General features: G+C 39.0%; 1 protein-coding gene across 2 annotated transcripts in view; it reads right to left on the bottom strand.

The window, feature by feature from the left end:
- The window catches only part of sez6b (seizure related 6 homolog b), a 232991-nt gene that overhangs the window by 112991 nt on the left and 93382 nt on the right, over positions 1–26618 (bottom strand). For both annotated transcript variants that reach the window (XM_084950183.1, XM_084950184.1), the window contains exon 3: positions 25039–25172. In XM_084950183.1, coding sequence (XP_084806309.1) covers positions 25039–25172 — 134 coding nt within the window. The remainder of the gene's footprint in view (positions 1–25038; positions 25173–26618) is intronic.

Raw genomic sequence — 26618 nt, 5'->3', positions numbered from 1 at the left:
AATGTAAACATTATATTTTGTTCATCTTCTTACATGTTGAAAGGCTACCAGTTTGGAAAAAAATTCCCCTGAATTGTTGAAGCATGGCAGACAACAGCTAGCTGGTGTTCTCACCAAAATGCTACATGCGTCTTGTGATACAACTACAGTACTGGATGAGTGATACAGAGGTATCATCATAGTTAACCTAAAACATTGTGATAACTGGCACAGAATCACACTTTCTGTCATGGTCCCCGTGCCTGCCCAGCCGGCCTCACAAGGCTACACTTGTGTTTTTGCTTTCTCTCTCTCTCTCCCCTACCTCTCTGCCTGGGCGGAGCTCACTGCTGGCTCCCGCCCTTGGCTCACACACCTGTTGGCGATCAGCTGATTTCCCGACTACTATTTGAGGCTGGGCCACAGATCTTCTCATCGCTGGATGAGTGTGCTACTAACGTTAGTCTCTCTTCCCAGCTCCCGTGGTCTTGTACCTTTACGCCCTACCTTCGTGACTTGTGAGTGATTTTTCCCTTTCTTGTTCCAGTTTACCTTCCCGGACCTGTGACCTCCCAGCTGTACGAACATGTGTGAGTTGGATGTGAGGACGTGAGCGAGCGTGAGAGAGAGCCTTCCCCTAATCCCTTGGAACCCTGGATTTTTCCCCGTCACTGTATATATTATTGCACTGGTGTGTAAATAAACGCTGCTCTGAGACGTCAACCTGTTCTGCGCTTGAGTCCCTGCTTTCAGATTGTGACACTTTCTGTCCCTGGAAAACTCCTCTGCATGGCTCTGTTGCATTGCTGCCACTGAATAGTTGAAAAGCGATTATGAGAAAAACAAGCTGACTGATCTTTATGAATGATTATCAATTATCTCTCAGTTAACTTAATCAGTTTAGTTAAAGCTTTCACTAATGTACACTGCTTCAGTGATCTACACTGAACAGTTAACATGTTTTACTTACTTTACCATCACTCCCACTGCTACATCTGCACGGATAAGGGATAAGGGGACCACAGATTTCTTTGAGACTGAGCCTGGAGAACATCAGGGTTGCGTCCCCTCAGCTTTTCTATTCGTCTTTGCTATCAATTTTTTTATGAGGAGGTCAGCCAACTAGGATTGTGTAGGATTGTCTTGGAGAGCAGCTACATATCTTGTAGACCTCAGTTTTGAAGATGACATAACTATCTTCGTGTTGACACAGAAAGATCTAAATATGACGATGGTAAAATAGGAAGCCATGAAAATGGCATGAGGAAAAAAGGAAAAAAAACTTTGCACAAAGAAGACGAAAATTCTGTGGATTGGCTTTATGGTATGGCTAACTGAGATGTCATCAGCCTTAACTACATTATTATGACTAAGGCCGATCTGAGCATCTTCCTCTCTAACCTCAGGTAGAAATGGTAAATGGACTAGTGCTTATGTAGTACTTTTCTACTCTAGTGGAGCACTCAAAGCCCTTTATACAACATGTCTCATTCACCCATTTATATAAGCACTTTTTTCCATGCCTAAGTGTCTTCTATCTAACATTCACACACAAGCAACTTGGGCTTCAGTATTTTTTCCAAGGATACTTTGGCATGCAGAATGGAGCAGCCATTGATCAAGCCTCCAACCTGGTCCAATTAGTGGATGACCTGCTCTATCTCCTAAGCTATAGCCACCCCATCCCACATGCATCACTGTCTTTGTGCATATTTCCTGGACAAGACTGCAGATGAGTTGCCTTATCTTAAGTATTGAGTTGATGCTGTGGCTTATGGATGTGAAATGTGGTTGCTGTAAACCAGTGGCGGAGCGGGGGGGTGGGGGGGGTGGCTTACTGGGCTTAAGCCCGGGTTGTTTTTTCAGAAGCCCGGGGTCTTTTGGAGTATAATTTTTTCATAGTTAGACGCCTGGCTGATAACTGTATAAAACAAAAACTACACACAATATTCGAAGCACATAGCGCACACTGTGGGAATTTACAACTGTGCGTAAATCCCCCCTAATATTGGTATGATCCGAGCTCAGGCACTAAGCGACTGAGCAAGGGGACGGGGGAGCTGCTGCCTGAGAGTGCGCTGTTGGAGAAGCGCAGCCAGGCAGACAGAGGAGAACTGAAGTTCGACCAGGTACCAAAGCAAATCATTCGTACTGTACAAATAATGTAAATATGACGGTGTATCACGAAAGATTGATGTCAAACGGATCACTTGACCCATATTACGTTACTTCTCTTCAAGTGAATCAACAATTGGCGAAATGAAAATCCGAACAACAACAATGCTGTTTCTTTAGAGAGTCTTAGCTTACGTGTGTGTTTATTTCATATTTTCAGTTGTTTCCCTCCACGGCTAAATAAATCGGTTTCAGTAATGTACTGATATACAAGAATGGACATAAGGAGCTTCTTTCAAAGAAAAAACTCTGGTAGATGTTATTTTATATATTATGCTTTGTATGTTGTTCAGTATATTTCTATGCAAAACAAGAGGAATTTCAATACACAGCAGTATATTCACAGCTGAAACCAGATATTTACATACACTTTATGGAAAACACAAGAACATTTTTACTGTACAACATCAATTTAGAGTAAACTTGTTTTGTTTTGGTTAAATAAATATTGAAATATCTTTTGAATTAGTTAAATGCAGAGGTGGGTAGTAACGAGTTACATTTACACCGTTACATTTACTTGAGTAAGTTTTTGAAAAAAATGTACTTTTAAAGTACCTTTTTCGCACGATACTTTTTACTTTTACTTGAGTACATTTGTGAAGAAGAAACGGTACTTTTACTCCGCTACATTTGCAAAATTCGACTTGTTACTTTTTAAAAAAAATAATTAGTTTAACACACTAGATAACATGCCGCCAGTGGAGTTTCTGGTAACTTTTTTACCAATGAGATATGGCCATGCAGTCACATGACCAGTTTGAAACTGTGGCGGGCAGAGCGGCCCAAGTGTTTCAAAGTAGCGGACACACGGAGAGAAGAAACATGAAAACATGGCAGAGTCTACGCTAGAGCTGAAGAGGATGAACAGCATTTTCCTCACATACAAAGAATGTTTTGCTTAAAAGCAGTACAAAAGAACAGCTATGTCTTCAGTGTTGGTGTCTTCAGTTAGAGCCAAAACAAACCAACTTTTCAGCGTGAAACAACTCAACTCGTGTAACCTGAGGAAACGGTAAGTTTTCTCTAAATATCTTTTTAGCTGTGGTTAGCTGGATGTCAGTCTTATGTTACAGCAGCTGTGTCGAGCTCGAGCTGCGAGTCATATTTTTGGCGCTACGTTGTAGTGAGATAAGCTTGTGGGTGTTTTGTGCAGCTTCAGCTGTCTTTTTAACTGCTTTAGCTAGCGTGAGCTATAAGCTAACAGCTAGCCTGGTTAATGACGCTAGAGTTCAACGCGCATGCAAACAGCTCGTCTCTACTGCTTTAACTGTTAAAACAGAAGGCAATACTGCGGGTGACAGGGTTTTATGTGAAACAGCAGCTTGTTTAGTTTAAACAGTCTGCATTAAGCTGGGCAAACACTGTGCAATTTTTTTCAGTCACGTTATTCAGCTCCTGCTCAAACTGTACAATTGAATCTCAGGGGTTAAAAGTTCATAGGTCACGATGCAGGGTCTCACACTATACGGCCTGATGCTCTGATGCGACCTGAGTGCTCAAACTGTGCGTCCATAACATGAAGCTTATCATACAAAATCTGTCCCTCGCTCTCCCTCTCTGTCTTTTACTCACACAGACACACACACACACACAGACACACACACACACCATCAACTTTGCTAAATTACTAATGAAAAACATTGACCAGGCAGCTGTGATTGAGCAGCAATGTCCATCCAACTCTTTTCATAGTTGTTGTAGTCGTGATAATTTTGTGAGGCCACATTGAAAAGCCTCGGATACGGAAGCGTAGAGCTGCCACCCAGGCAAAAGAAAAATAGAACTCTATCATGTTTGTACAATATACTATCATGTTAGTAGCCTTGTTGTTTGCACAACAAGGCTAAATAATTTTATAAACTTTTGTGAATCTAAATAGTGGACTTTGGTAGAATTAAAAAACAAGTGTAGTGCAGGTCTATGATGATTTTTAGTGCTACTATCATTTAGTTCTGATTCTGCTTCTGTCTTGGTTAAATCCTAAGTAGTCCTGATTTTGAACTGTTGTAGTCCTGTTTTAATTCCGGATCAGTTCTGGGTCTGGTTGAATTGGGGTTTAGTCCGCCTGTCTTGATACAGCCCTGACTTTGTTCTGCCTTGCTGCTTAATTAAAAACTAGTTTAAGGTGTCCTGCATATGTGATATATATTTTTCCCTATATGAAGTCATTCTTTTTTGAACAAAACTCAAAACAGAGCCTATTAATCTTTCAGTCATTTCTAAGGCACTGAAGGGTTAGGGCACATAGGTCCTCACTGACACCATTACTAAGTGAAAATTTTGATCTGCAGGACATATTCTTCGCAGACCTCCTGAACAACTTGCAGGGATTGCTATTACCTGGACTTGAACAACTAAACATAAGCAAGCCTGACCATTAAGCTGTACACTTCTTCTCTGGTCTCTGACATTACTGAAAAAGGTCTGGTCATATCCACCTGTCCCTTCATCCTCGCTGGCACCGCCCTTTGAGCTCACTGCACCACACCTCCCCTGTAGCTGAGCCAGGAACTACACCACCGCCACAAGGAGAATGTGGACCAAACTTCTCTCAGGGATGTTTCCAGCACCTTTTTGAATCTATGCCATGAAAGACTGGGGCATTTCTGTAGGTAATAAAATGGCCTAATACCTAATAAAGTGGCCAATATGAAAGTCATGCCCTTGACCACTGCATACCACTAATCAGGTTTCAGTGACTCAGACAGCTTTCCTTTTGACAGTTGGAAGGTCTGTTGTACAGTCATCAACATAATGAATAAGGAAACAAGTGTGCTCTTTGCTGTACTGCTAACAAAATTTAGCTTTTGGCTACAGTCTTGTGTGTCTGTACTATACTATGATTTAAAATTCAAACCAATGCAATGAACACATTGAAAGAACCAAGCCGATCTCTTCTTCTCTGAGAGTAAAGAATATAATAAACAAGTCAAAGGATAAAGATACAAATGTTTATGATAAGAAGAATAAAACTCATGCATAATGCATCGGCAAATTAGTTAGAATTTATTGTCCTCTGTTTCAGGTATCTTTCCTAAGTATGTCATTTATCTTTTGCTTTTTAGCTCCTCTATCACATAGCTTGATGGTAGTGTTAGTGTTAATGTAAAAAACAAACAGGCCACAGTGTTCAAAGAAGGGTCAGTGAGTTTAAAGCAAAAGCATGGGTGCTTAACTCAGTTTAATACAATGTGAAGGGTGATTATTACAAGTTAACAACTAAGCAAAGACATTTATCCTTTAAAGAAAATGCACATATTGCAAATGAGCAAGAAAACCCCTTAAAGTGATTGCACAGATGCTCCCAAAAGGATGTGAATGTTACCTATTTCTCTTGAAAACTGTCTCAGCATTGACAAATGCTTCCCAATCAATCTTTGCCATCAGCACAGACAAAGACTGAAGATAGAACTGTGCCTTATTGAACTGCGATGGTGTCTGGCTCAGCTAAAGCAGCTGAGGGTATTGATCCATCACTCGATACCCTGCACTATCTGAAGCCAAACCTTTGCTGACTATTGTTTGTATCTGTTGTGAGCCCTCTTCAGACCAATTGCTTTTTGGCCTTGGCCCTTTATGGTGTTATCATGAATGCATGCCTGGGCTGTATGCATGGGGAAGGCTCTGATTAAACAAAAAGACTGTCAGTATAATCACAGCACAATGTCACAGCTGACAGCAGCATCAAGAGAGAAACCACTTTTTATTAAAAAAGCACACATTTCCAAAACGCACAAAATACTAAATAATTAATAAATAATAAAATGTACAATTTAAATGGAAGAAGACAACAAAGGCTGGGTGTAAAAAGCATGTTACGTGCAATACTGTTTAAATGTCTTGAGCCAGTTCTCACAGCTTTATATTTAATTCCAGGGAACCAGACCTTTTTGTAACAATTTTTTTGGTTCTGCTGGAGGTTTCTTCCTGTTAAAAAGGAGTTTTTCCTTCACACTGTCGCTAAAGTGCTTGCTCATAGGGGATCACATGATTGCTGGGTTTTTTCTCTGTATGCATTATTGTAGGATCTACCTTACACTTTAAAGCACCTTGAGGCGACTGTTGTTGTTATTTGGTGCTCTATAAATAAAATTGAATTGAACTGAAATTAGTATATAGCAATAGCTTTCCAGGCTTAGGGCTTTCAAAGGTTTTCTTTGGACATTGGGTGTTTTTTTTCCACACATTTTCAGTCCAGTCCTTTTTATTTATTTAATTTTTGTTTTTTAAAACCATTTTAACACTGACCTATACATGATTTAGGCATAAAAATGCAACTAATTAACTATAGGAATGAATAACTGTTGTGTTTACACATGACACAATTAGACACATTTAACATTTTAAATTGTATCTTTTAAGCACTTTTATTAGCAGCCTTTTGCAACAATACAACATTTGTTTTCATTTCTTTATTTAAATCTACAAAAATGCCAATAATAAACAGTTCGACAGGAATAGAATATTATGTTTATACCAACAAGATGATTTCTAAAGAACCATAAGCCAAAAACTTTGCAAATTTTGTATAGTGTGTGTACTTAAAATTTTTTAGGAAACTGGACAATTGGAGGACAAGAGAAGAAAGAGCAAAACTATAGCAGATGAACAATATCTGAAGTCATGTCCTCAAGAAATAAGAAAAAAAAATCCAGCAGAGACCTAACAAATGCAACTGACCTTTCAGCTGATCGATCTACTTTACCACTGAAGCGTCATCAGAAATGGTTTTAATTGTGAAGAAGCTGTGAAGAAGCTATTTTAAAGGCAGTGAAAGAGGGAGAAAAATTACACAAGAACTGGACTGAAAATGAATGGGAAGAAATGTTATCTGTTGATGAAATTTTGGGGTTAAATCATGATGATCAAAATGTTTGGAGGTGAGGAGAAAGATATAGTGAGTGCATACAGCCATCTCTGAAATGTGGTGGAAGCTTCTTTAGCTTAACACTATACTAAAAGAAAAAAACGATACTGAAAAAAGTTTTCATTCTTGCCTTAACTCATGTCAGCTTAAATCTTGCTTATTTAATTTGTAACAAAATAAGTGTATAAACACATTCTCACTTCCAACTTGACACATATTGATATTTTAGCGCATAGTTGCATGGTATGAATATTGTTATGCATATTTAGCATAGGTTTCTTATATACAAGGATAAGCCTTTTGTGTCATTTACCTAAACAAACAACACCCACTGTGTTTTCTAAACATTTGCAGATTTCATGGGGGAGTCCAATGGAGTTTCTTTGGTGTGTGTGTGTGTGTGTGTGTGTCATGTCTTGTCAAAGTTTATGCGATCTACCACTTTCAGGGATTTCTCCTGACTAAAGTATTCACTGAGCACGGCGTCGGCTGTGGCCATCTTCCTGATGTATTTGTGGATGTTCGTTGTTGCACCCTGGACTGTGGTACTGATACTCACTAGTCCCCGGCCTCCTTCCTTCAGCTTAGCTTACAGCCTCAGGGTGCTCCACTTGGGGTGAAACCCTCCATGCATGGTCAAAAGCTTCCTCGTCTTAATGTCAGTGGCTTCTATCTCCTCCTTTGGCCAGCTTATTATCCCAGCAGGGTACCTCATCACGGGCAGGGCGTAGGTTTTGATAGCCTGGATCTTGTTCTTACCATTCAGCTGACTCCTCAGGACTTGCCTGACCACATTGGCACTTCATGATTCCCATTTGTCTGTGGGATTCCCAGGTACTTGTCCTCAATATTTGCAATGTTGCCTTCTGGTAGTTTGATCTCCTCAGTTCTGACTACCTTGCCTCTCTTCGTTACCATCGGACTACACTCCAATCAGACGGACATGCCAATGTCATAATTGTAGATCCTGGTGGTGTAGATCTGTTAATCAATGTCTCGTTCACTCTTAGCATACAGGTTGATGTCGCCCACGTAGAGGAGGTGGCTGACAACTGCTCCGTTCCGTAGTCGGTATCCGTAGCCAGTCTTGTTGATGAGCTCACTGAGGGGGTTAGATCCCGCACCTGATGGTGACTTGTTCTATGGGCTTGAAGTTGGCTTCTAGTGTTGTAAGCCACATTCCTGTTGAGTTCCTGATGAAGGTTCTTTGGGTCCTGTTAATATTGTACAGTTCTAGGCATTCCAGGATCCAGTGATCCTGTGACTCAGTACCTTCTTGTAATCAATCTAGGTAGTGCACAGGTTGGACACTTGTCAGGGCCTGATGCTGTGCCCTGGAGCACTCATTAGGTGTTCAGCTGGGATAAACACATTTACTCAGGGCCTTCTTAATATGATGTTCTTCTGGCTCCCTGGCAGCTGTATCTGTGGGGATGGTGATCGCTCTGTGTTGTAGTGTCCTGATGACACCCGGTTTGTGTTCCAGTGAATGATGAGAGTGAAATACTGATCTCTATGCATTGGTTTATGATGCACATCAGCTTTTTTGTCCCACATTAGTGATGGAAATCTCACAGAAGAAGATGAAGAAGGCTAGCCTCTCGAAGGCTAGACTCTGGAAAATTAAAGTAAAACTCAAACTGCTTTATTACTGAAAACTTACAAAACAACTTAAAATAAGCCAGGAGCAAATATTTTAAACAAACTATATCACATGGGAGAATAAAGAACAAAGTTAAACTCAGACACACACCAGATAACTAGGGAGACAGGAAACACCAAGAGCAGTAGAAGGCAAATAACACTTTTAAATATCCAAACATAGACAGTCAGGGTAGGAGCTGCTACTGACAAGTATGCCACTCAAACCTCCCCACAGCAGCCTGTGTGAATTTAGGTACGGATTTCTAGCTTTCCAGCTGACACAGACTCTTGTTCACTGACATCAATGAAAGGTCTGCCATCTGAACAAGGGTTAGTAAATGTTGTCACCACTGATTGGACTGGGCTAAGCACATTATCGACAAATCTTCATCCTTATATTATCTACTTTAAATAAATAAATAATCTACTTATTTTCTTTGGACATCTTTATCATGCAAACACACAGTTTGAATCAGTATATCTAGAAAAGTTTTCATGATCTCTAAATGTAAAAACACATCTGAAAGAGACCAACATTCTGTTCTCCTGATGATACATACTCTATGTTGCCATGAGCTTTTATTATGCCCTAAGATAAGATTGCAACCCCAGAACTCCTTCGCATTTCTGGAAAGCTTGACCAGGTGAAGGAGAGGAGACTGAACAAACCTCACCCAAGGGCTTCCTAGCTGGAGCTGCTTTCTTCTCTCCTTTTTACATATTCTGTGTCTGTCCCCAGCCCAGATTTCTACATTGAGAATTCCACAACACAGACCCCGGGATCTTGACAGTGAGAAGCTACTAATGTATATGTAATGGAATTTGCTGGAATAGGAAGTAACCTGAAAAATGCATTCTCCAGACCAACTAACTAATTCTCCACCCTATAAGGTTGGAGAAAAAAAAACATATCCATAGGAACCAAGCTGTCATAGTTGAACTATATATATATCTATATATATACACCCATAAATGTGGAACTCTGCATTTGCTACTTTAGTTCTGGATTTTGTGAAAAGCAAGGAGTGCACGGTGTAACTAATAAAAGAATAAGAATATGTGGAAGATAGTAGCATAGAGTACTGACTAATGTTATGTGTGTCAGTGATCCAATTCTTTTCAACTCCTATTTTCACTGCACCACTGAAAGTTCCAAAACTCCTCACAGGCTGCAGGTCATTGGCAGAGAGCTATTTGAACAAGAAGCACTCTTCGTGATGATTTATTTTGTGCAACAGCCACACGTCTGCCACCGCTGCCGTAACACTGGTATTCTCTAAAGTTAATAAAACACATTTAAAGTAGGTTAATAAGCATGATTCTTTGATAAACCAAATTAGAATCCCACTGCTAGTGTATAACAGACCACCTACTAGATCTGCCTGACATTCTCTAATGCATGTCCAACATTATTTAAATTCAACCTGTGTTTAAATCTGTCTACCCTGGGAGGAAACCATTTTAATTTAGTTAAGAAAAGCTGATAAGACATTTTAGCCAAGCACTTTTAAAGAGGTCTGTAAATAAACAAAAGAAGAGGGCAGATAATCCATGAGCAATTAATTTGCTGCCGTGGCTCAGCCACATTCTTGCACTGGAGTCACTTTTAATAATGAAAGTAAATTGAAGATGAGAGTGAATTGCATTTAACCGTAGGTGTTATTCTACATATCAAATCCTCATCCTTTTCTCCTCTTCTTCTTGTTATTTTCCCTTGCTCTATTTTCCCATCATTCTCCTTTTCCTTCTAGTCAGATTCTGACACTATTCACTTTTCAGCCATTTCCTTCCTTTTTCTTTCACATCTTTCCTTTTAACCCATTCATTACTTTTTTTAAATTTTTATCCAAGGGCATCATTTCACCTAGGAGAATGGCGATTTGGCTAGGTTTTACATTATTCACTTGCGATGACACTGTTAAGTGCAGCCATTTTTCTGTTTGGCTTTATCCAAATAATTGAGTGCTAAGTCTGACTCTATTATTACTTCTAAAAGATCTTATTTAATTCTGGCTCCATATTTTTCTTCTAGGAAACTATTCGAGTAGCTCTATACTTTATACCTTATACAGTGCTTAGCAAATTTATTAGGACACCTATATTAAGTCAGATGGCATGGAGTTGCCCTCAGGCAACTAACCTCATTTTTGGTAATTACCCTGTCCCTTAATTTTTTTTATTAATTTATTTATTTTGTGACACAAAACACCTCAGTGTTCAGTATAATGAGGACTAGATGAGGGTTTAACCCAGGGGTCCCCAATCCCAGTCCACGAGGGCCGGTGTCCCTGCAGGTTTTAGATGTGTCCTTGATCCATCACAGCTGATTTAAATAGATAAATAACCGTCTTAAAGTTCTCCAGAGGCCTGGTAATGAACTAATCATGTGATTCAGGTGTGTTGACCCAGGGTGAGATCTAAAACCTGCAGGGACACCGGCCCTCGTGGACTGGGATTGGGGACCCCGGTTTAACCTTTGAACTATGGGCAATCAAAGCCAAATCTACATGTGACACAGTTCTGGCTGCTGCTAAGATTTTTGTCATTTTTGTGCATATTTAAACTGAAAGACAGCGAGTACTAAAGGATCCCAGAATCAGGTCTGAGGAACAGTTTGGAGCCTAGGGACCTACATATGTGATGTATGCGGGTAAGCAATAGTGTATGGATGCAAATGATGGTGTGTATGTGGGGGCATGGGTGTCAGTAGCTTGGAGAGGACTATATGAAGTGAAATGTAAGGTACCAGGATCCAATGGAACTCCAAAGGTCAAATGACAGAAATATGGCATCCACCTCCGATTGATAGACACACAGCACTACATACAATTGCACATACAGCCCCATTCATTGTGCATGGTATCACACATAACCAGTGTATGAGCAGAGGCACAGAGATACACAAAGAAACAGTTATTTGTGATTTGTGGCTCAGGAGGTGAGCCACAACCACCACAAGTAATTCATACAAATCATCTACTAATCAGAAGGTTGGTGGTTTGATCCCTGGCTGCTCCAGTTAGTACATCAAAGTATCTTTGGGCAAGATACTGAACCCAAGTTGCTACCAACATGTTAATCAGAGTGTGAATATGTGTGTGAACATTGGAAAGAAAGCACTTAGATGTAGAAAAGGTGCTTGTATGACTGTGTGTGAATGAGTCATGTTGTTCCATGCTAAAAGCTAAAAGCAGTCCTTTGACCATTTATTTAGTTGTTGCATTAAACACAGATATAAAAATCAACTTGATTTTTGTTAAAATAAAAATAGAAATTTTTAATAAATTATTTGTTTCCTCAGAAATGAACTAAATCAATAAATACAGAAAACATTTTGGTACCCTTGTTGCACATTGTTTCCTCGAGTTTGCATGTTCTCCCTGTGTCTGCGTGGGTTCAAAGACATCCAGTTAGTGGGATTAGGTTATTCTAAAATTGCCCTTATGTGTGAATGTGAGTGTGAATGTCTCTCTGTCTGTCTCCCTGTGTTAGCCCTGCGACAGACTACATTTATACCATTGAGGGTTAATCAAACATAACATTCAACCACTAAAATGAATAATTTTTAATAATTTTTTCCTGTTCATGACTACAACTCAGTAACTGGAATTTAGTATCTTAAAAAACTTCTTTAAGATCTTAAAAGTTTTTTTTTATCAGCTCAGCTTAAAATCATAAATATCAGACTGGGCAATGGTCTAATAAATTTGTTAAACATTGTACTTATACTAGGAATTGGTGCAACCTTTTAATTCATTCACTGTTTAAAACAAATTATTTTACTTTTAATATTGTTTCACTTCAAGCTGCTTGTCTCCTAACTGGGTGCTACTTGGAACCGGAAAAACTGAACAGCAGTGTATTTGTGCCTGGAATAATAATATTAGGGATCTCCATCCTCACTGACATCATCCATAGCCTAGAGTAGAAAATACAATCTGAAGCCTGGAGTTTTCATTTACATGGATTACACTCCTCTCATTTCAATCAAAGTTTGGCTCTGTTTGACATGAGGATACACCTCAAGAGTTCAGTCATAGATTATCCTGTAGTTTTTTATTGTGGACATGTTCCTTGGCATTTAAAATGCAATATAATATTATATAACATAATTCACAAAATAAAGGATCCTCAAACAAATAACATCGTGTACAAATTGGAAGACATTCAGCTAGCTTTTCTAAAATTCTACAAAGATCTATACACACAACCTAGAGTGGATGATAAAGGTATGATATCCTTCCTGGACTCACTTTGCTTACCAAAGCTGACTGAAAACCAAAATATAACCTTAATCAAGGACATATCCGAAATTGAAAATAAAAAAGCTATTTCAAAATTAAAACCCAATAAATCTCCAGGCCCAGATGGATTTCCATCAGATTGGTATAAGGAAATGAAAGAGTTATTGATCCCCTTGATGAAAACAACATTCAATAATATCTTAAAGACGGGAGTAATTCCCCCATCTTGGAATGAGGCTTCTATTTCCTTAATAGCTAAAGAAGGAAATGACAGGCTTGACTGTGGAAATTACCGCTCTATTAGTGTTCTTAACCAGGACTATAAGATATTTACATACATCCTTGCCAAAAGAATTGAAAATATTCTTGTTCAGATAATTAGCTTGGATCAGACTGGTTTTATTAAGCAGAGACAAACACAAGATAATGTTCGCCGAACATTACATGTTATTGATTATGTAGTTAAAAATAAAACTCAGATGGTCTTTATGAGCTTAGATGCTGAAAAGGCTTTCGATCGGGTTAATTGGGAATTTCTATACAAAGTTATGGGTAAGTTTGGATTTCATCAATCGTTTATCATGATCATTCAAGCATTATATAAATCACCAAGGGCAAGAATCAAAGTCAACGGGGCGCTTTCTAATGTTTTCAATCTACAGAGAGGGACACGGCAGGGTTGTCCACTTAGTCCTTCACTCTTTGCCGTTTTCATAGAGGCCCTGAGTCAAAGTGTTATACAAAACATTAATATTACTGGAGTCAAGATCATGGGTCGAGAACATAAGATTTCCTTGTTTGCTGATGATATTTTGATTTACTTGACAAATCCAAATATTACTTTCCCCAAGCTGTTATCACTTCTGGAGACCTTTAGCTCACTATCAGGTTATAAACTAAATATATCGAAGACTCAGATTTTAACTTTTAATTATAAGCCAAATCAGGAAATTAAGTCTAAAGTTAACTTGAATTGGGAGTTGGAGCAAATGAAGTATCTTGGAGTAAATATCACTAAAGATCTCTCTAAAATATATCATGTAAATTTTAAACCTTTGTGTTATAAAATAAATGTGGATATTAAAAGATGGAACTTAATACCAATTTTAAATTTTGAGTCACATATTGATACAGTCAAAATGAATATTTTGCCTAGGATGCTTTATCTGTTCCTAACACTCCCAGTTGAAATAACTGAAAAATAAAATAATCTCTAGGTTCATATGGCAGGGGAAAAGACCACAGATTAAGTACCAAACTATCCAGTTGGCTAAAGATAAAGGGGGGTTGGGGTTCCCATGTTTGAAAGATTACTATATTTCAGCTCAACTGAGGATCCTAGCGTGTTGGTGCAATGTAGACTACCAAGCAAGATGGAAAGAAATAGAAACAGTTGTCTCAAGAGATTTTCTGATTCAGGCAAGCTTAGGGGACGTGACACTTATTAAAAAACAAATTAATCAAGGAAACCAATGGATTAACTTGCCTTTAAAACTCTGGTTACAATTTCTTAATAAGAATGATTGGAATGAAGAGGGCAGGATCTTAAGATGGTGCGCTTATGATCTTGATTTTTTACCCAATAAATTAGACGCAAGATATAAAAAATGGGCAGGGCAAGGCTTAATGGCATATTGTATGTTTTATGATAAGGGAACTCTTAGGGACTTCCAATCAGTAAAAGATCAATACCAGTTAAGCAATACGGATTTTTTCAGGTTTCTTCAAATCAGGCATCATCTACATAACTTTATACCTAAGAGAACAGATCTTTTTTCTCTTCCCGTTTTGAATATATTTGTCAAGGCTTACCATGCAGATCCTGGCCTTAAGGTGATTTCTAGATTGTACAAGGGTTTACAAGAGGTTAAGAAGTTGAACACTATCTACATTAAACAAAAATGGGAAAAGGAAACAAATATAGCAATTTCAAATGATATCTGGTATCAGCAGTGTGCCTTTCATTGGAAAATTTCTAGTTCTAATATATGGAGATGTTTTGGTTGGAAGAGTCTCTGTAGGTTTTTTATTACACCTGCACAAAGTAAACACTATTCTAATCACTCTAGCTGTTGGAGAAACTGTGGGGCCCAAGGAATAAAACACTTCCACTTGTTTTGGTCTTGCCCATTGATCAACACTTTTTGGGTATCGATTCACTCTGAGTTACAGACCATTTTTAGTATGCAACTCCCCTTTAATTGGGATGAACTTTTGTCTGGATATTTATATTCAGTGAATGTAGATAAAATGTCCAAGCTGTTATATGGTATTTTGACTCTGGCTGCCCGAAAGACTATTACTAAGAAATGGCTAAGTGTGAAAATTCCATCACTAAATGACTGGCATGAGACTGTTTATGGATTGTTTAAAATGGAAAGAATTTCCTTCTTTAACAGATTTCAATATGACATATTCATTGAGATTTGGGATAAATGGAAACATTATATTTCGTCAAGGAGACCCGATTTTGTTTGAATCTCTGTAATTTTGTATGCCATATTTTTGAACTGCTATGTGTATATATGTGTATGTCTGTATGTATGTAAGTATGTATAGGCGTATATGTATGCATGTAGGTATGTATATGTGTGTATATATATGTATGTATATGTATATGTATATGCATGTGTATATGTATGTGTATATATGTGTGTATATATGTTTAAATGACTAGATGGTACACCCGTTTGTTTATTTTCAATTACTTGTTTATTTCGGTTTATTTGTGTTCTCATAGGTTGTTTTATCTTACGTTCCTTATAAAACGTTCCTTATTCCTTTTAAAAATAAAATGCAATATAAGCTGTAATTTCATGGCAACAGACAGGCAGAGCAGCTTGTGAACTTAAAAAACTAACCCAATATTTATTTAATAATTTCTTCTTTTTAATTTTAAATATTCACCACGTGAAATTTATGTGTGTAAATATGACTGATCTGATCTCATTTTGATTTACTTGGAAAAAAAAGAAAAAGAAGCTACTTTTAGATGCTCCCTGTGTACTATTTACAATTTTCATATTTGCAAACTTTCCTTTGCAGGGAGTGATTAATAAATGCGCAATCTCAAATGGTGGTAACTACTAAATTCAAACTGAAAGTGTGGGTGGGGTTTTCTTATAATGTGTGCTTTCATACAAGTATTTCTTATTCCACCTTCCTATAAGATTCCAAGCTCCCATGAGCTCACTTACTCAAGCAGTAAAGCTGTGGCTTCCATTAAACCTAACAGGGTTTAGTGATTAGGCTTTAGGGTGGCAGTTCAGCCCCTTTTTATTCCATTTTGCTTCATCCACTTTCCTCCTTTTCTACTCTTTTCTTTCTCTTTATTTCTGACATCTTACTTTTTATATCATTTCCATTGCGCCTCTTCCATTTTTTCCCCACTCCACATCAGTGACAGGAAGCAGCTGGGAGACATCATTGATAATGATTTGCAACCACATATTAATTTTTTATCCTAAATATATTAGGCTGAGAATCTGGAAGGTCAGCAGCATAATGGCCATTGTATATTTTATGAGCAGCAGGAAGCAAAGCTCCCAGAGTTAATCATGGAAATGAGGAGGTTTTCAGGTAGAGACAAGGGCGCTGCTTAAATCATCACGAGGCACCCTAAAAAGGTCAGGCACTTCAAAGTGAGACTGAATTCCAGAGAATGGACAGAGTAGCTGTAATCATTTGGAGAGCCCTGCTATTGTCTACAGGCAAGATACATTTGTGGAGGTGACATTGGACAATGTATTTCAGCAGCTGCTGCATGCTAGTATATAATACTGTACTGCAGGCTGTAAATGTTTAAAACAAGTAATGGCTTAGAGAGATGGAAAAGGCAAATGAAAAGGCTTGTTTATGTGATGCTGGACACTGAACAAGGAGAAAAGTTGAAAGCATGTGCAGCAGGTTAGGGGTATTAAGGACAGAAAAGGAAACAAGTGAAGAGAGTGTGCTCAGAAGATGGAAGAAGTACTTTAAGGAGTTAATGAATAAAGTAAATGAGAGAGGAGGATGGGTGGAGGACAGGGAATGTCAGGGCAGCTATGGAGATGATGAAGGGTAGAAAGGCGGCTGGTCCAGACGACATACCTGTGTAGGTATGGAGATGTCTAGGAGAGAGGGCAGTGGACTTTTTCATCAGACTGTTTAACACAATCCTGGATATTGAGAGGTTGCCTGAGGAATGGAGAAGAAGTGTGCTGGTACTGATTTTCAAGAAAAACGTTAATGTGCAGAACTGTACTGACTACAGGGGAATAAAGTTGAAGAGCTATACCATGACGCTATGGGAAAAAGATGCTGAAGCTACGTTGAAAAGACAGGTTATGATCAGTGAACCGTATGGTTTCATGATGGTGCAGGACATGTATGAATGCAACGAGATAGTGGTGAGGTATGCAGTAAGAGTGACAGATGGGTTCAAAGTGCCTCTTCTTGTTTGCAAATTTGATGGACAGGCAGGAATCTCTGTGGACTATGGTGTTTTCAGATGAGAGGGAGCAGGTGGAGCAGGTGGAAGAGAGTCTGGAACGGTGGAGGTTTGTGCTGGAGAGAAGAGGAATGACAATCAGTAGAGATAAAACAGAATAGAGGGAGAATGAGAATGAGAGGGAGACGGAAAGTGAAAATGAAAGGAGTACAGATAGTGAACAGTAGATTGGTTTAAATATCTGAGGTCAATCAATCAATGCATCAGACACTGCACAAGAGAGATGAAGAACACAATGCAGGCAGGGTGGCATGGGTGGGGACCGATGCCAGGGGTGTGACAGAAAAGTAGCAGCAAAGCTGAAAGGTAACGTTTGCAAGATGGTCGTGAAACGTGCTATGGTGTATGTTTTAGAAACACTTTTTTTAGTGCCACTGTTGTTTTGACTGTCTTTTCGTGACTGTTGTCACTCTTGTCTTTATTTTTTAAAGAGAGAGAGAGATCGAACAAGCATATATACTATACACACCCACACACTTATTCAGCAGGATAGCATAGTTGTAAAACTACACGCTATCCAAGCCTAGCTCAGATATGAATGAGGAAGAGATAAATGAAGTCCTCCACATCGCCCAACAAGGTGTACGTCAGGAGTTGAGGAACCAGAACACACTGATGAGAAGTGGACTACTGGAACAAGAAGGCATAAATGACCAAGAGATGAGGACGGGGCAATGTTGGAATGCCATTATGCAAGTAACCCCAGTGGAAGGGGTTAAATGAAGTTGGATGTGGGATGTTTGGATCTTTGATAGCCAACATCTACACTGAAGGCAAAACAACTAGTAGCTCAGTGTTCCAACATTCAGAAGCAGGAATTACTATCACAACTGGAGATCAATAAGGTGCAACACAAATGCTACAGCAAGGGGGAGCCAGGATGTCAGGGCAAGGGGGAGATATCATCACTCCCACCGAGACAGAAGGAGCATTGAGTGCGAGAGCAGCTGACCTGAAAGATAGGATTATGGCGAAGTTGGAGACCGGGACTCTCCATGGCCAATTACCAAGATTAAGTGAAGTACCTTCTGAAGGTCTACTAGAAGAAGTGAAAGTAGCATTATGGACAATCCCTACTGCGACCATTACAGAAAAAAAAATGATCTAAACTATGGCAGCAGTAATCACAGAGATGCTTGGGTACAAAATGAATAGCCCCAAGGAGTAGTGCCCTCCATAGAGAAGGAGAGTCGAGGCTAAGATCAAGTTAGCATGGAGCAAAGTTAGCCAACTACTGGAGCTACAGAAAGGTGCAATAAAGAAAGAGGTGCCTAAGAAGTACAGCAAGTTGTTCATACCTTGGAAGCTGCTAAGCAAAGACTCACAACCTTGGCTAGCTGCTTGAAGAGTTATACATGAGAGCTAGAAGGCAGGAGAATAAACCAGCTGTACTCTACTGAATCATTCAAGGTGTACTCTCAGTGGCAGGGGAACAACATGAGAACAGCAACCCCATCAAGGCTGGAGATGGAACAATACTGGAAGAGCATCTGGGAGAAGAACACAACACATAACAGCTATGCTCAGTGGCTAATGGTGCTAACAGCAGACTACAGCAGCCTCTCTCAACAGGGGCCTGTAACTATCACAGTGGAAGGCATCCAAGAAAGGTTCTCCAGCATGAAGAGTTGGACAGCACCAGGCGCTGACATGATTCACGCCTACTGGCTAAAGAAGCTGACTGCACTTCATGAGCATCTGGCAACACAAAAGAATCAGCTGCTATTTAACAAGAGACACCCAGAAAGGCTGAAAGCCACACAGTCTTGATCCCGGGGAGGGACTGGTGAAGTCCCTTCTTCCCCAGTCCTACTTGTACTTGTACTTGGTTATTGGCCAGTACTGGCTAATAACCTTCCTCAGCACCACATGGCTAAGATGAACAGGCACATGGCTCAATACATCAGCAGAGCACAGAAATGAATTGGCAGGAATACCAGAGGGGCAAAACACCAGCTACTGGCAGACAGAACAGTTGCTTGAGATTGCTTTACTGAAGGCCGGACAGTCCTGATCCCCAAGGACCAACAGAAGGCACAGGTCCAAACCAACTACAATAACTTGCCTCAGTACCACATGTCAGGAGTGGCTAAGATGAACAGGCACATGGGTCAATATATGAGCAGGGCACAGAAAAGGATTGTCAAGAATACCAGAGGTGGAAAACACTAGTTACTGGCAGACTGAGCAGTCAGCGGAGTTTAGAAGAACAGGTTAACCAACCTTTGCACTGCCTAGATTGATTATAAGAAAGCCTATGACTCAATGCCCCACACATGGATCCTGGAATCCCTAGAACTATTCAAGATCAACAGGACCCAAAGAGAATTGATCAGGAATTTGATGAGGATGCAGAGAACAACACTGGTGGCACAAGTCAACCTTCAAGAGTGGGATCTACCAAGGAGATACCATGTCTCCACTACTCTTCTGCATAGGCCTGAAGGCCAGTGTGATCACTGACAAGACTGGCTACGGGTACCGACCATGGAATGGAATCGTCAACCACCTCCTCTACATAAATGGCATCAACCTATACGCCAGGAGTGAACAAGACATCGATTCACTCATCCACACCACTAGGATATACAGCAACAACCTTTATCTGACAGAACTGAAGAAGAGGTAGAACGTCTCATCCGAGAAGCTTCTTCAGTTCAGAACTGAAGAAGCTTCTCGAATGAGAGGTAAAACGCCTTCAAGCAACTTAAAGAAGTCCAGACGCTTTTGTTTCCGAGCTCCTTAGATTACGATGACCTGGATATGACTGAGAACCTTCACAGACAAGCACAGGATTTTAAGTGTGCCTTATAGTTTGAAAAAAATGTAACTATATCTATAGAGATAGTGTATATACATCTACACATGACACTTTATCTTAATGTAGTTTCATCTAAAGAAAGAAAGAAAGTGGTTTATTACTGAGGTAATTTGTAATATATGTTATTCTTAAATTTTTATAGCAGTATTTTAAAGTGTTTTGAACAGCCACAATTCAAAGCTTTGTAAAAATCTTGCTAGCATGGAGGGTCAAGTTGTGAAATAACTAGCATCCGAAATAACTAGAACAATTTTGTATTTACTGTTTAGATTACTGTTAAGATGCCTGCGTTGTTGACCCAGTGTTTTGTGTTTATGGATTTTGTGTCTTGTTTAATCATTATTTTTATGTTCTCTGTGTGACTTATGTTTCCTAGTTGTCTCGAGGTTTAGTTGGCCGTTTCCCCAGTGATGTTTCTGTGTTGCTCTCTCGCCCTCTCGTGTCCCTTGCTGTCTCGCACTTTTTCATCCCATCACTCTATTCCCTGTATCTAGTCAGCCTGCATCTCAGTGATTGTGTTTCCTGTTTTATTCTCTTGTCCTGTGTGCTTTCTGTTCAGCTCTGCTTCTTCTGCCTTCTCTAGTGTGCTCCATCTGTGTTCCCATTCCATATCATGTTCGTCTCTTGTCTGTTCAGCCTCATTAAAGGGCACGCCTTGAATTTGACCTCCTGCTGCTTCCCTGACTGCATTCTTGGGTCCTCCTAACCCAACCTGACAATGACATTAAATTCCAAACACTAAAGCCTAGTTTTTATGACTCCATTCTCTGAAAGACACTGGGTTAAATGGAATCCATGGAAGATTGGTAAAGTGAAAAACACTATTAATGGAGCTCATCTAAAATTTGCAAGAAAACACCTTAATAACTTTTAAACATTAGAGGGAATATTCTTGGAACTGATGAGATAAAACACTGGGTAATCAATGGGTCCATTTTGCATTAGCACTATTTGCAACTAGAGGCTCTGCAGTATTGACTGGATTGAGACATTGTTCATTCATTCATTTCATTTATTTATTTATTTCACACTTGGTACAACAGTTTCCACAGTTAGTTCTTTCAGACCAACCAATCACACTTTCTATCAGTAAAGCACTGCAACCATGTGTGAAAAGGAGCAGGAAGAAGAAAATATTCTTATTAAACCCTGCCCCCTATCTACAATCCAATTTATATTGCAAGTGGAGCACTAGACAATGATGCCCTGAACTTTCACATAGACAAACTGCTACAGTCTTGGCTGTCTTGTACTTGCTTTATGCTTAACTTTAAAAAAGAATCTTTGCCAAGGAGGTTGTGTTTTTGGTTGCATTTGAATGTATGCATGCATGTCATTCTGGCTTTAAACACAAAAGCCCAAAAGGTTTTAGCATTATAGCTTAGCCTAAGCCTTTAACTTAGAAGTTATGATTCTTACAATTATGGTTTGTTTTTTCATTGTATAGAACATACTGGATAAACATCTAATGTATCTTGTCATATTCGACCTCTGACCTCTACTTCAAGGTCAGTAGATTTGATATTAAAGATTAACTTTAAAAAAAATCTCTTTGTCTTTAAAACTATACTTAAATCCCTTTATTTGTATGGGCAATATTTAGGAAATGACACTGGTAAATGGTGATTGTAAAATCACATTACAGTTTTTATCTAAATCACATTTGACCTCTGATCTTACTTTTAAATTTCATGTCTGCCTTTCATTCACATTGACCCCCAAATTTGTTATATCTTTAAAGAAACTACTGGTATATCAAATAATGAGCTGCATAGTTAGTAAGTAATATACTACAGTATAATATAACATTGTATAAAATGCTGAAGTTATTTATGCCCAGTTATTTACAAATCAATACCTATTATCCACTGTCTACTTCAACATAACGTTTGCGTAATCAAAGTAAACATCTGTCATGCTACCCTCTTGGAGTGCTTCATATAAAACTATTTAATAAATTAGTTACTTTTCCTAAGACTTTGGTTCTGTTCATTGCTTTTCAAGGTAGGCCATGGTCACTTCTTAGAATCTTGTTACCTTATAGTAAGTTAACAATAGTCTGTACTGACTACTGTACCGGCTCCTTTTCCTTTTCTCTTAAATACATTCCAAATTTTAGTGTTGAATAGTCCATGTTTTAATTATAGGCAAGTACAAAAAAAAAAAATCTTTGACTGATGAAAACTGAAAAAACCGCACCCTTACTTTTGGTTTTGGGTCATTGATAACAACGTTAAATTTTGAAAAATTATTGGAGTCCAACTCTGAATATCTGCACACATGTAACTGATTTAGTCTTGTATTAGGCTTAAACTGGACTTCAAAATTTCCTTTTTGCTAAAGCATATAGTTAGGGCTGGATCAGGTGACTCTGAATCCTCCCTTAGTTATGCTGCAATAGGCATAGGCTGCTGGGGATTCCCATGATGCATTGAGTTTTTCTTCTTCAGTCACCATCTTCACTCACTATGTGTTAATAGACCTCTCTGTATTGAATCTTACTTGTTATTAATCTCTGTCTCTCTTCCACAGCATGTCTTTTACCCTGTCTTCCTTCTCTCACCCCAACCGGTCGCAGCAGATGGCTCCGCCCTCCCTGAGCCTGGTTCTGCCGGAGGCTTCTTCCTGTTAAAAGGGAGTTTTTCCTTCCCACTGTCACCAAAGTGCTTACAATGGGTGATGTGAATGTTGGGTTTTTCTCTGTATGTATTATTGCAGGGTCTACCTTATAACATAAAGTGTCTTGAAGTGACTGTTGTCGTGATTTGGCGCTGTATAAATAAAATTGAAATTAATTGAATTATTTTTAGTTAAGTCACTGAGTAGCTACTCAGTGACTTAACTAAAAAGCCAAAAGAAATTGCCTGATAAATTAAAACTATTCATAGCATTATATTTCAAAATATCGCTTGAGCGTAAATGCCTACAATTCTGTTGTACTCTATACATGTCTGTACCTAACTGTGAGTGTGATCTACAGAAACATGCTGTTTAGCCATTTAAAAAGGTTGTCTTTGTAAGAGGGTACCATGTTGACAGTATAATCAATACTGTATCGGCAACCTGTGATGCAGGCTTAGTTTTTATTCATACAGACATTGTGCTGCCGTCCTGCATGCAATGATTCTGCATACATGCCAGTATTGTACATTTGTGTTTAAATTGTCCTTGTCTGACTCTTTAAACACTTATTGCACAATATTGGCTTTTTGTTAGATGAATAGCTTCAATTCACATATTGATTTTTCACCACAGTCTGCAAAGATATAAAACATACGCATCAGTTGTTCTGAGAGGAGAGTGATTTGCTAACCATGTTTAAAATATAGCTCCACTATGATTCTTTTTCCATCTTCCTTCCTTCTTTCTCTGAACCTTCTTCTTCTTCTTCTTCTTCTTCTTCTTCTTCTTCTTCTTCTTCTTCTTCCATATGTTTGAATTTTAATAGAATATATACCAGAAATATTTCATAAACCTGAACATTCTAAGAACATTCTCTTATAGTCCTCCCACTTCTGAAATATCATCTCATCTTTCTTTGCAAGATAAAATTACTTTGGATAATGAAGTCAGTGAGGAGATTTATTTTCAATTCACTGTTTTTAATATAACATCAAGTCACAACACGAGTCAGTCTAAGTCAAGAACATACAATAGAGAAAACCCACTGATTGAGCATGCACACTGTGAAAGTTGAGATGGTCCTCCATCTGTCAGAAAAAAATTACTGTTATGGCATTTGTCAGTCAATTCTCAATCTCCTTGTGAATCCACACTGCACATTTTTCCAGGTTTGTGACAGTTGCTATGGTGTCTGTGTTTGATTTGAAACACAGTTTTCTTTTTTAATGTGTCAATGTGCATATTTTTAAGAACATGTTGATAAAAACGTTTACACTGTGAAATAGTTTTTACAGTACTATACTATAATTATAGAGCACATAAACAATTGATTGTCATGGTCCTGGGGCTGTGATCCAGTATTTGTGTGTTTGGACTTTGACTCTGGTTTATTTAATATTCTAAGGTTACGATTTTGTTTGAGGTTTTAGTTATTTTTAGAGTTGTAATATTTGTATTCTCAGATCTTAGTTTTGTTATCTAGTCTTTAGGTTTCTATTATCATGCCTCCTCTGTGTTCTACGCTCCTTCTTGTGTAGTCAGTCTTGTGTCCGTGCTTCTTTCCCTTTCTGTGTGTCAGGGTGAGTAGTCTGTACTTCCTGTCTTATTCTCTGTTCCCTTCCACCAATATCAGTTCCCTAGTATTTCGTCTATTTGTATGTATGTGTCTTCTTGTGAAGTCTGTTTGTTTACCTTTTTGTCTATGTCAAGCTCATGTGTCGTAGTCACGCTGTGTTTATGTTTTATTTTGATAGTCCCTCAGTCCATGTTCTGCCTTTTTTGGTTGTAGGTGGATTCTATTCTGCTGAAGGTGTCTTCTCTCTGCCCTTACCTTATATGTGTATTTAAATCTTCAGGTTTCATTTGCTCCTTGTCATGTCATCATATGTCCTAACCCAGGTTGTGTGCTCTTTCCTATTAATTTCCTAATAATAGTTTTGCTACTTTTAACGTCCCTGGTTGAGTTTAAGCCTGAGTTTTGTGTTTCCTAAGTCCTTGAACTTCAGCAATAAAGCTGTTATTTAAGTTTAATCTCCAAGTCCTAGATTTGGGTTTACTTAAAACTGCAATAGCTAAGACCACTAAGTATGTAATTTTCCATTACGTACATACGTATGCTGGGCAAAAGTATTTAACATCAGGCTTATCCAGTAAGCTACCTCATATCCTGGGTGGATGTTGAACTTTTTCTTACCTGGACCTCCACTCCATAGCCCGTATAGACAGTGACGATATAGTTGCAGTCAGTTGTAAAGTAAAAAGCAGAATTGGTGTGTGGTGGAGCCTCGATGTAGCCTTCTGGACCAGTCAGGTTCAGCTGGCAGGGAACTGCAGGAACAACCACAGCAGCATAACAATAACACTGATAGAAACAGTGTGGACGCTGGTGCACAAACCCTACTACTCCATTCAAAACAGATTCAAAACTCCATTCCAAACAAAAGTTGCTCTCAATGCAGATGGTCCCCTCATTATGTTTTTGTTATAGTAATAACGACCAATAACCCTGTTATCTTATCTTCACTTACAGATTATAATAATAGGGTTTGTGTCTGTTAAGACACTTTATGTAATGTCAATACTTTCTGCAAACAGGAGATGCCAAAATGATACTATGCTTTAATTCTGGGTAACATTTTTGACCTTTCCAACTGTAGTTAAGGAAAATATTGATTATGTTCAATGTATCTTGAGACCACAGAATCAGCTATTGATAGTTCAATGATTTTATTGTTATAACAGTCAGTCTGACACAGATATCAACTTAGTTTAATGTTTGATCTGTATCTGGATGTATTATTTGTATAAGGCTTATCTGGCATTACCCACAATGCAGGTGAATGATAATTAAAAAGTGCTTGGACTGAGTGTATGTGAATTGGTTTGTAGTAAACAGTGCTTCGAGTGCTTAGTTAGCGTATCCATCTATCTGTCTTCTGCCACTTATCCGAGTAAAGATGGCAGGGGACAGCAGTCTAAGCAGAGATGCCCGAACCCTCCTCATCACATCCAGCTCTACCAGCTCTTATGGGGGCACTCTAAGGTGTTCCCAAGCCAGTTAACAAACCTAATCTCTCCAGTGTGTCCAGTGTGCAAATCCCTGGGAGGATTTTCATGTCCTGGGAGAAACTAGAAGGTCATAATTGTCCCTCTAGTTAAGTTGTTCCTGGGTGAGATACCAGACTATGTGCAATTTTGATGATGGAGACCTGACTCCAATAAGGAACAAGGAATACTTCTCAAAATCACCTGGTGGACAGGTCTTAATCCATGGGGCACTGCCCAGCACCTGCAGGAAGAGCTATAGAGGTCCATTGTGTTGTGGACCGGGTCCCACATAGCAGACAGGTCTGGCCCAGATCTGGTGACAAGCCGGCACTGCTGGCTGACTTCTGGTATGGTAAATGGTATGTCATCCAGATACGGGTCAGGCCTGACGCAGATGGCACTGTTTATGTGATGGCACGCCACATCTGGCCCGATTGTGGTTTGGTTTATGTGGCCCAGGCTCATAGAAAACAGGTCTGGCCTGGATCCGGCATCAAGCTGGCACTTCTGACTGACTGGTGTCATAGCAGGGTGTATGTCAACCAGTTGTATGTTCCTATTTTCCTATTTTAGTTAGAAGACCCAAATGCCATGTTGCAATACTATACTGCTATAGTAGCCAATGTTTCAAATGCAGGTTTGACAGGTTTGTGAGTGTACACTTTATCTAAAACCTATTGAGGGTTTACTCGCGTTGAGCACCGGGTGGCTGTAGCTCATTAGGTA

The sequence above is a fragment of the Perissodus microlepis genome, chromosome 14, assembly GCF_051167445.1.
Source record: "Perissodus microlepis isolate ML-2025 ecotype Zambia chromosome 14, ASM5116744v1, whole genome shotgun sequence".
Taxonomy (NCBI): Eukaryota; Metazoa; Chordata; class Actinopteri; order Cichliformes; family Cichlidae; genus Perissodus; species Perissodus microlepis.
This window is presented reverse-complemented; position numbering and strand designations above follow the sequence as displayed.